The 10,936-nt window shown below is 55.7% G+C and overlaps 3 protein-coding genes across 3 annotated transcripts; 1 reads left to right on the top strand and 2 right to left on the bottom strand.

Moving 5' to 3' along the window:
* Window positions 1–596: 596 nt before the first annotated feature.
* Window positions 597–1,910, top strand: CPAR01_01961 (uncharacterized protein; the record flags this gene model as incomplete). Its single annotated transcript, XM_060486249.1, has 1 exon — window positions 597–1,910. The coding sequence occupies one exon, from the start codon at window positions 597–599 to the stop codon at window positions 1,908–1,910; it is 1,314 nt and encodes a 437-aa protein (XP_060353577.1).
* A 313-nt stretch (window positions 1,911–2,223) lies between these two features.
* CPAR01_01962 (C2 domain-containing protein) lies at window positions 2,224–6,107 on the bottom strand (the record flags this gene model as incomplete). Its single annotated transcript, XM_060486250.1, has 4 exons — window positions 2,224–4,685; window positions 4,737–5,154; window positions 5,207–5,650; window positions 5,736–6,107. 4 exons carry the CDS (start codon window positions 6,105–6,107, stop codon window positions 2,224–2,226), a joined length of 3,696 nt encoding a protein of 1,231 aa, XP_060353578.1.
* Window positions 6,108–8,428: 2,321 nt separating this feature from the next.
* Window positions 8,429–9,892, bottom strand: CPAR01_01963 (uncharacterized protein; the record flags this gene model as incomplete). Its single annotated transcript, XM_060486251.1, has 1 exon — window positions 8,429–9,892. The coding sequence occupies one exon, from the start codon at window positions 9,890–9,892 to the stop codon at window positions 8,429–8,431; it is 1,464 nt and encodes a 487-aa protein (XP_060353579.1).
* Window positions 9,893–10,936: the final 1,044 nt, after the last annotated feature.

A 10,936-nucleotide genomic window follows, 5' to 3' on the forward strand; every position in this document is an offset into this window, starting at 1 on the left:
AACCCAAGGAATTTCAAATAAGTATCTCTGTGCTTGAGGTATCTGGCTTGCAATCTGAGTCTTGCTTACGTCAAATCGCAAAACCCATCGTACAGAATCAACCCTCGGCAAGATGAGCCATCTGGCCGACGGTGAATCATGTCCGGTGCCGAACACCATCAACAGATTCTCATAGCCGCCAAGCCAAGCTTCTCGGCCTCTCTTCAGAGGCTACCACATAGAATCCTTCTTACCTAGCGGAAGTAGTTCCCGAAGGAAGACCTTCACTTGATGGTTCACGGTGCTCCGGTGTGCACCGAATCGTGCCCGGCCCGTTGACACCACGGATCAAACGGCCGAAGCCCCACAGTACGGGCCGGACCACTCGGCCATCGACGACACGCGCCGAGAAGATATCGGCAACAGACCTTGGTAGTACACGGTGCTGACAAAACACACGATCTACCAAGTCTAAGATGAAGCATTTGAAGTTGAATCGAATTCGCTATTTAATATAAAAGTGCCAACTTCTCAGTTCCATTCCAATAGGTCCCCTTATCCCGCCATCCAACCTCGTCTTACACCCTCACCTCCAAACATCCAACCCAGCTCTCAAGATGGCCTCCCACGCCACCAAATCACCAACCCCTCTCCCCATCGAACTCATCCAAAACCCAGCAGCAAAGAACGCACCCTACTACACCCCATCCCAATCTCCCCCCTCCGGAACAGCCATCCTCCCCTCCACCACAACCACCACCACCCCCCTCCCAAAACTCTTCACCCCCCTCGAAATCCGCTCCCTCACCCTCCAAAACCGCCTCTTCCTCGCCCCCCTCTGCCAATACTCCGCCTCGCCCCTAGCTGGAAACCTAGCAACAGACTGGCACCTGACCCACCTGGGCGGCATCCTCCAACGCGGGCCCGGCCTAACCCTAATGGAATCCACCGCCGTCCTCCCGGAAGGCCGCATCACCCCGCAAGACCTAGGCCTCTGGTCCGACGCCCAGATCCCGCCCCTCCGCCGCATCACCGACTTCGCCCACTCCCAGTCCCAGAAGATCGGCATCCAGCTCTCCCACGCAGGCCGCAAGGCGAGCACCGTAGCCCCCTTCGTCCACGCCAACGCGACCTCCCCCCCCGAAGCACACGGCTGGCCAGACGAAGTCTACGCCCCTTCCCCCCTCCGCTTCAACGACGCATACCCCCTCCCCAAGGAAATGACCCTCCCGCAAATCGAATCCCTCAAACAAGCCTTCGTCGCCGCCGCCCGCCGCGCAGTCCACGCCGGCTTCGACGTCGTCGAAATCCACGCCGCGCACGGCTACCTCCTCCACCAATTCCTCAGCCCAATCTCCAACGCCCGCACCGACGCCTACGGCTCCTCCTCCTTCGAAACCCGCACCCGTCTGGTTCTCGAAATCACCTCCCTCGTCCGCGCCGCGATTCCGGACACGATGCCGCTCTTCGTCCGCATCAGCGCGACGGATTGGTTCGACGACAGGACAGACCTCGTCCCGCACAGCTGGACGCTCGCCGACTCGTGCAGGCTGGCGCCTTTACTCGCGGAGCGGGGCGTCGATCTGCTGGACGTGAGCTCCGGCGGGATTCATCCGCTGCAGGCGACGAGTATCAAGGGCGGACCCGGGTACCAGGCCGGTTTCGCAAAGGAGATTAAAAAGGTTGTCGGGGAGAGGATGCTTGTGTCGGCTGTGGGTGGGATCAGTACGGGGACGATGGCGGAGGGGTTCCTCCAGGAGGGGTTGGATGTGATCATGTGCGGTCGGTGGTTCCAGAAGAATCCCGGTCTGGTGTACGCGTATGCCGATGAGCTTGGGGTCCATGTCAAGATGGCGAACCAGATTGGATGGGGGTTCGGTGGACGTGGAAAGGGGAAGACAGACGTGAGTGATAAAGAAGAAAGCCTCTAGACTCTATTAGATAGACCACAATAGACGCGGGTAGATTATCCTACTGATGACTCGACTTTTTCGAAACGTTCTTCCGGAGACATGACTTACACAGAGTCACGGTCGAGAATTGTTCAAAACTATTATTTGCCTGCTTTGACTACTGATACACCTCCAAACGCCTTCCTCCCATTCATCGCAATTTATTTCATGTAGGTATACTTCATAAACATTACCAAGGCTGTCAAAAAAAACGGACTGTACCCTGTTTCCTGTAACCCCAGCCGTTGTCGCGTGCCCCCATGTTCCTCTTCTCTCGACAAAAAGAACGGACTTAGACTTCGGTCTCGACATCGGGCTTGCGACCGTTGAGAGCACCCATCTTGGTAATCTTCCGGATCGCAAACTTGGCCTCGTCCTTAGCGAACTGCACATTACGCATCGGACGCCACTGCATCAGACCCCGATGTTGACGGTGCAGGTCTCTGCTCCTGCTCTTGTAGTCCTTGTAGGCGGCAACAGGTCCGTTTCCGTTGCTTTGCTGAGATGCGTCTGAGGGAGCCGCACTCGCGTTGCTGTCTGTTGATTGACGTGTGCCGCTGCTGCTCGCTCTGGTGTCTTTAGTGCTGGCGTCTGTGAGCCCGAGATCCGGCTCACTGCTGTTATCATCATCGTCGTAATCCGTATCAAAATCATCACGTCCCTCCGAGTTCAGGTCTTCCTGATTCTCGTTATCGCCACCCATCATCTGCGTGGGATCTTTTCCAAATGCAGTGCTCCAATCGGTTCCGTCCTTGGAGAGCCACTTCTCTTTCTCTTTCGGGTCGGTCTGAGCTAGGACATCGCGGCCTTGGGTAAGAGACTCGTCATGCAGCTTCTGAACAGCAGGGGGCACTTCGGCTCGGACCTCCTCGCCTCGTACTCCCTCCGCAAAACAGGCCTCCCAGGTCTCGATTGTCTCACGCGAATCGTTATCAGTGACAAACTTGACGTGATCACCATCGGTACCAGTGGAGAAACGACCCTTGAATCTAAGTCGACCAATTTCTTCAATCTTCATGTCAGGGATGTCTTTGAAGTTGTCCTGGGTGATATAGTTCTGTGACAGGCGCAGACCCTTGTCGCAGTTGAAGATGGGAATATCAAAGTCGCGTTCCTCGCAATCCGGGAAGTCCTGGAGCCACAGTGACGCAAAGGCGTCGGCATGACGCTTGCCGGGAGGGTAAAACTCGAAGAAGACTGGGGATCTGTAGCGGTAGCGAACAGGAAGACGGATCTTGTCATGCTTCTCATCGCCACTGATGTCCCAAGAAAAGCCGTCTTGCTCCTCCAGCTTGTTACAAGCGTCTCGCTTGATGCTAGAAGAGCTGCCACCAGTACGAAGGCGAATCTTGGTCTTCAGTTTACCGTAGCCAGCAGCAGTGATTTGCTGAGACGTGAACTCGAATGTACCCACATCCCAGCCAAGCTGAGCAGGAGGCAAACGCAGTTCAACAGACCTGAAGAGAAGGGAAATGCGGATTCTTCCGTATCCAACTCCGCCATCGAGAGGGTACCATCTTGTGGCTTCACTTCCAGATCGCAAAATATCGGAAAGCTTGAGAGGGACCACGCCAATGATGGGATCGTGTTGCCTGTTGCGGGAATCGCGGACAGTGATTGTCACAATGCCAGACCTCCAATCGCGGATGAACTTTTCGGTACCGGCGTTGAAGATGGGTTGCGAGGAGACCGCCTTTGTACGTGTCTTGTAGATAAGTTCATCGTTGACGAGAATTGTGCAGTAGGAACTTGGCAGCTTGCTGCCCTGTTCCTCCTTGACTTCGCCAGCGTCGAGGCGCGCAGGTTCGTACTCGCGTCCCTTGCGCTTGCCGTTGGAACCCTTCACATTGGCGAGCTCCAACCCAACAATCTGGTGGACGACGATGCTGAGAATGCCAGAGGGCCAGAGAGGGTCGGGAGGAGTGTGCTCGACAGCATCCTCCATGTCGTTTTCAATGGTTCCCTTTTCGTCCTGAAGCTCCTTCTTGTCCCTCAGTTCAGGAGGCAGATTGACGTCCTTGCCATCGGTACGAAGAGCCTTGCGGAACTGGGTCTTGCCGAAGAAGCCAACCTCCCAGTGCAGCTCGCCAGGCATGGAGGTCTCGGCCTTGACGCCAGCAAGCTTGGAAACCTGGGGGAACATCTTGCCGGGGTGCTGAATGAGTTTCTGAATGCTCAACTCGACCTTGCCAACGACATCGTCCGCGGACGAGCGATCGCTGTCCCAAAGTTCGACCGAAAGTTGCTCATCCGCCTTGATCAAATCGGCTGTGACCAACAGACCGCAGCTCTCTTCGAAGACGGGGTTGAGATCATCCTGGATGACACGGGTACAGAACTGGGGCTTGGAGAACTTGCTCCAGGCGACGGTGATGTAGGGGTCGGAGCCTCCACCCTCACTGCCCCGGCGGTCTTGCCTGCTGAGGCCCGTTGCCTTGTGGATACGGATGAATAGTAGTCCGAGCGCAAGCGTCTCCTTCTTGATGTCGTCGCCTTGCAGCATCTTGCTCAAGTCAAGAGTCATGCTCTTGGGAGCGACGTACATTGAAGCGGCGGTGCCGATGGCCCAGTTGACAAAGTTGGAGATGAGAGGCAGGTTCAGGATGTTGACTCCCTTTTCAATCATTGGCGTGCAACCAGCCTGAACCTTGGGAATACCCATCAGAGTGAAAGTGAGGGTCTTGAGGAAAGGCGGTTCAGGGGTAAGCTGCAATCTGATACGGGCGGTGGCGACAAGTCCCTGAAGTTCAACCCCTACGAGTCGTTAGATGAAGCCAGAGACATGGATGATTTTGGTGCACTTACAAATTGGGAGGGGGACACCAAAGAGACCTCGAACACCGAGGTAAAAGACAAGCTGCATTCCCATGTTGCGAGCCTTTGACGAAACGTCAGAGCCAGACGGCTTCGCGTGGTAAGCAACTGAGGCCTCCAGGTTGTAGAAGTCACCAGCCTGCTCCATGGCAGCCAGTTCGTTGGGGTCAGTGTTCTTCTGGTTCTGCTTGTGGGCCTCGTCCTTGATGTCCTTGACGTGGCTATCGGGAAGGGCGCGCAAGCTGAGAATACGGAGCGGGTTGCTGCCCTGAGAGATGTCGGCAACGCGCACGTTCTCGATGACGCCGGGCACTGAAGCAACCATGACATCCTCAAGCGTATCGGCAACGCCAGCAAACATCTCGGGATTAATAAGATTCCACATGATGCCGACGGCGGTGTTCATCCACTGAGCTTTGTTAGTTTCATGTCATCGCTGTGCAGAAATGAGTACCACGCACCTCGACGGATTCGGGGACCAGGTTGACGGTTGCTGTTTCGCCACGCGCCTGCTCACTAGACCATTCGGTGTTTCTCCCCTGCGTAATGAGGTCCTTTATCCACAGAAAGACGCCAGAGGCGACGCAAGCTCCGAGAGGAAGCAGGCCATAGAGCGAGCCGCCAAAGAACTTGCCGACGATGACGATGGCGAAGAAGATACCAGCGCACAAAATGTTGCCGCGTCTCTCGAGGTGCTCGAACATGGGCTCGTAGCTGACGCTGGGGGTGTGGAAAAAGTTCACGTTGGTCTTCTCGCTGTGAATGGGCACGTCGGTGGTGCTACCGGGCTCGACGGGGTCGGGCGGTGCCGTGACATCTTGGGCCCATCGGTACTCCTCGCCGGACTGGTTAGGGGAGGTGGAGACTGTAGCGTCCTTTCCGAGGTTCTTGTTGGGGACGGATATCTGCCAATTGTCGTGTTAGCACGGGTTCCAGAGCGGGCGGGACTTGATGCCCGGCGAGAAACGAAGGATTCTGGGATGATCTCACGTGAGGGTTTTCAACAACGTCCTTGAAGTTTTCCTTTGGGTTCTCAATCTCGACATCCTTGCCAGTGACGGGATCCCGCACGGTCTTGGTCTTCTTGCGAGCACCTTTTGGTTTCTCGGGGACATGATCCTTTGTGTCTTGGAGATTTTGTTGTTGTTGCTGTTGCTGCTGTGTGGCGTTGCCGTTCTGTTGCTGTTGGCGGGCAGCCTCCTTGGCGATCCTCGCGTGCTCCTTATCCTCGGCTTCAATGGCAGCGTCGCGCTCGCGCTTCTCCTTGTCGAGCTGGGCAACGAACTCGTGAATGTTTGGGATGCGGTTTCGGCCGCTGTAGTGTTGGCCGCCGGTCGGCACCGTGTGTTCGTCGTAGTTCATCTTGCTACCATGGACAACGCCTGATTCTCCAGGGTGTTTTTGTCTTGGATGTGGATGAAGATTATAGACCAGTCGTAGCTGAGACTACGCTGTCAAAGATCCAAATCAGTTGCCTAGTGTTTGGGTAAACACGAAAGAACAAAAAGGCAAAGAGAATTGAGCAGAGGAAGACCACACAGGCAAGATCGAAATTGTGCGGAGGTTAAAGGTCTCGGGGGATAGGGATATAATCATAGGGATGCAGATCATCCAGCAGACCAGCAGGGCAAAGGGGGGAAAAGGGAACCTAACCAACCGGCAATCCCATGAAATGGACGAGGTGGGAAACGAGCCCTTCCAATTGCCTCATAGCTCCCCTTCAGCTCTAGCCAGCTAGCTCGCTTCACCATGATTACCTACTTAGTACATAGTGTACATTACCTCAGGTTGGGTTAGCACCTCTGTCCCTTCAGCTGCAGCTTGTGGGTGCAGCAACAGAGCAGGCAGGGTGGGAAGCTGTGATGGTCAATGACGTAGCGTGTCTTGCGAACTTGCGAACTTGCGACTTTGATGGCGGGAAAAAAGCCCACTAACAGCCAGGCGCGGCCCCACCCCCGAAGCAAGCCCCCGGCTCCTTACAGGCCCCCTATGACGGAAGAAGTTTCCGGTACTTTGGCCTGGTCAAAGCGTAGCCGTCACTCCCATCTTCTTGCCCCGGCCTGCCCTGCGCTTTTCACTTACCTTCCGTGCCTATTGCGCGCTGTCGCTTCACTGACACCTAGTATCACTGGTATACATCCCGATGAATTGACATGTTCATGATAATTCGCAGCCACAAACATTCCTCCGGGTCAAGTTGCCAGGACTAGAGACGCGGTAGGACTCTCCCTCTGCCACCGTGGCTGGAACGCTCCACGCTCAATGGCCCCAAGGTCTGGCCAGACTGCAGCCCCCTTTTTGGATTACTTACTTATTGAATGGGACACGCTGGACTGGGCTGGTGCATGGCTTTAGGCGAAAAGCCAGCTTTCCCGCCCTACACTACTATTCATCAGAGTTGCTCAATTTTCCTGTTTTCCCGCATGTTTCAATGGACTGCATGACAAAAGACGATGCGACAAGCCTGTGGCCGATCTGCAGTAGGGATCGCAAAATGTGCTTGCGTACATCGCTGGCAAAGGGAAAACAGCATGGACTGGGCCGCGTGTTCATTGGCCTTTCACCCCGGCCCCTTGGCTTTTGCGATTAGCTCACTCCTCGTTGAGCTTGTGCTGGCTTGACAGCTTGAGTCCTGGGGCATGAGGGGGAACGTTTGGTCCGGCTCATGAATGTCGGTTGGGTGAAATGTGGATTTCATATGCTCATCTTCTTCGTATTCAGACGAAAGAGAGGATTTATCTACCCATTTCTTGGAAAAACTGTTCTCGACTGTATCAATCTGTCCATCCCAGGCAATACAGATAAGCCAACACATGTGTACAGTAGATACCATCGTACCCGAGGCGGCTCCTGATCGTCGTCCAGGTTTGTCAAAAAGTGTGAGGTCAGTCTATCGCAAACCTTCCGGGCGGCTCACTGGACAGGCACGACCTGACAGGGCATGGAACATGGGGTGCCGCTTGTCCCGGCCGGCGGGAGGAGAGAAGCGACGATTGCGTTTACAGGGCCTGTCTTTTTTGGTAACAGCAGCAGCAAAAATAAACCACCTTGCCGGATGTTACGCAAGCCAAGCTCCAGCGTTCCGTCAGTCCACATTTTCATCATTGACCCCCCCCCCCCCGCTTTCAATCACCTCTGCTATTACACAACCAACACTGTGTTGTCCACGTTGCCAGACTCATCCTTCGTTTTGTCGTTTCAACTTTTCCGTTCATCGCTTCGTTGTCGGCCGCTGATATATAGGATCTTGGTGGATGATACCCAGACAGGGAAGATTGTTGGTCTGTGAATTCATCGCTGGCCAGACTGGTCTTTTAGCCGCCACAAGTTCGCGCCACTTTTCGTCCAAGCTCCCATTTGTATACCGGTACCAGAAAGCATGTTCTGGTGTCTGGAAACCTCAACATTGGCTCTTCCCAGTCTTGCTAGGCCATGGCTGGAACACGCGGAGGAACATCAGTCATCGAACAGAGAATACCGAGGGTATGGTTCATAGTGCGTCGTGTTTCTCATGATAACTTCCACTAGTACATGTACATAATCCTACATAAAAAACCACCATTGATCAAATGACGCTCCCTAAACACCACGCAAATGCAATTTGCTCTTGTCAAGTCCAGTCCAACCTCAACCAAATTAGATTCCACACCAGCTCCTCTTCCTCTAAGTAGCTCGCACTCCCATCAGTGAACGACCATATCCGGAGGTATAGGCGTGTCCCGCCGACTCCCAGTATCCGGGTTAATCAGGTCCGCCGACCCCAGCCTGTCGCACTGTGAAACGAGACGCTTCGGCACCGTCGGCGTCGTCAGGTCCATCTCCATATCCCCAGGCGTCAAACCCCGATCGGAACACGAGTATGAGACGCTACTTGTATCCGACATCTCAACGTCCTCCGCCTCCCCAGCGGCCTCCTCAAACGTCTCGACGCTAGGCGTCGGGAGATCGCCGTAGGTCTGCACCTCCACAATGGGAGGGGGAGGAGCAACCACGGGCTTCCTTTGAGGGATAGACAATACCGGCGTCTGTGCTGCCGCCGCCGCCTCGGCCGCCCGCAAAGCCGCCACGGCACCCCCCAAATTCTCCTCGTCCTCCTCCTGGTTCCCAATCGTCCACACCCACCGCCTCTTCTTCTCCTTACGCTTGGTCCGCTTCCTGATGCCGCCGGACGGGCTGACTGGCGGCGAATTAGCCGCCAGCCCCGCCATCCGACGCCGCATCTCCTCAAACGGCCCCGGCGTCATGCCGCCGTCGCGGGTCTCGTCGCTCGTGAACGCCATGGCGAGGTCCAGCACCGTGTTGGCCTCCTCCTGGCCCGGTGCCGGTGCCGTCTCCGCCGCCGCCGCTGCTGCTGCTGCTGCTGCTGCCGCTGCCGCCGGTGATGCCGGGGAAACGACATCCTCGACGAGCAGGTCAATGTGGGACTTTGTGTACGTTTCCGTTGTTATTGTCTGCTCGATGGGGCTGTTGTAGGCTACACGGCGGGCCGCCTTTTCTTGCAAGCGCAAGGACTGCCGGCGCGGTGAGATGGGGGTTTTGGCACTCGGCGGAGGGAGAGGCGAGTTGCGGAGGATGCTGTGGAGGGAGCGAGGATGCGTGTAAGGCAGCTTTGAGCCAACGAGAGTCAGGTTGTTATTGCGTTTCCTCTGCGAGCGCGGCTCCGGTTGGTTGGTGATGAAGCCGATTGCTGTAAGGGGCGTCTTGGTGTCGATTGGCGAGAAGCCAAACATTTGGGGACCTTGGTTGGGCTCTACGGGGCCCGCAGAGAGAGGCGGGGTGGCTGTCATGGTGCTTGGAAAGGTAATCTCCATTGCGACGCCGGGCGAGAGAGGGTGTGCGGTCAACGGCGTCTCGGGGTAGGAGACTGCGTAGGGCGTCTGGATGCGCAGTTGGGGTGTCTTTGAACCATTCTGCAAGCGCGAGGGCTGTGGCTGGGAGGTATTGATGGCCGTGAGCGGTTCTGACGCGGTGGGCGTCGACCTCTCAATGGCGGTAACATAGACGTTGGAGAGGGTGTTGAAGGTGGTGGGGTCCTTGGGATCGATGACGGAAAAGGACTTGTTGATTCTTGTGTGAGGTGCCGGTGATGTCTTGATGCTCAACGACAGCTTTGGCCTTCTTGAGGCGGTTCCAGTCTGAGTAGCCATCGTGACCACGTGATGTGCCAATGTTGGACCCGGAAGAGTGGTATAAGTTGATGAGTCTGCGGCTCAGCCTAGATAGCCAGCAGGTTGGGTCGTACAGGGGTCAAGTGACGACCTTAGCCTCCCGAACTGTTGGAATCACCGGGATGAGACAGATCAGTTCAGAAAAAGGGGGGAAACCAGCAATCGACGAGATGTAGGAAAGAGAGGGATGGCGGCTATATAGATTAGGTTGCAAGTGGTGCAACGGTTAGAGTTGCTGGTTTTTTGTGAGAGGGGTTTATCCAAGCTGGAGTCTCTGGGTGGCCGTCTGAAGAGGCGCCGCTAGACAGACATATATGCAATGCAGTGTGACTGGAGGAACAGACAATAGACGCGATTGAAGGAAGGAATGCGTCGCACGCAGGAGGACACCCCCTCGTCGCAGGCAGCTCCAGTTATGGTTGGCTATTTTGGGCAGCCATATGTGATGGGGAAGAGGCGCAAGCGCCGGGCTCAGATGGGATCCTTGTCGACTCGAGTCGCATCCCTGCAGATTGGCCAATGGCGATGGCGGGGGGCGTCGGTTGTCTGCCCGAAGCGGCGTCTATTTGGTTGTACGACCGGGGACGTTTTGGCGTAATGAATCCCTCGCCATTTCCGAGAAGAAAGACGGTGAGCAGTACGGAGTTTGGTAGGCAGACTGGCGGATAGACGGAGAAAAGAGAGGACTTTGGTAGTCACGAGACAGTTGATGGTAGGTCGGTAGTAGGTGGTGATACACTGGTACCAAAGATTGAGTGCGCTTGTTGGTCTGAGAAACATCCAAGACCTGGTCCACAGGCGGCTATTCAGACGCGGTCGCCCAGTCCCCGTTCTCGCTTTCGATAGATGCCCAAGCCACGCGAGAGTTCGTCACAGAATGCCTGGGAAGTGGGAACCCACACTTGTGAATCCTCAAGTCGGTCTTGGCAGCCGTTGTAAGCAGGTGTTGAAAGCCAAAGAAGCCTACACTGCCGTGAGGACCTAGCACCGTTGGCGTGGAAATGTTGAGATGAGTGAGATGAG

The sequence above is a fragment of the Colletotrichum paranaense genome (assembly GCF_030867605.1).
Source record: "Colletotrichum paranaense strain IMI 384185 chromosome Unknown Scaffold_2.1, whole genome shotgun sequence".
Taxonomy (NCBI): domain Eukaryota; kingdom Fungi; phylum Ascomycota; class Sordariomycetes; order Glomerellales; family Glomerellaceae; genus Colletotrichum; species Colletotrichum paranaense.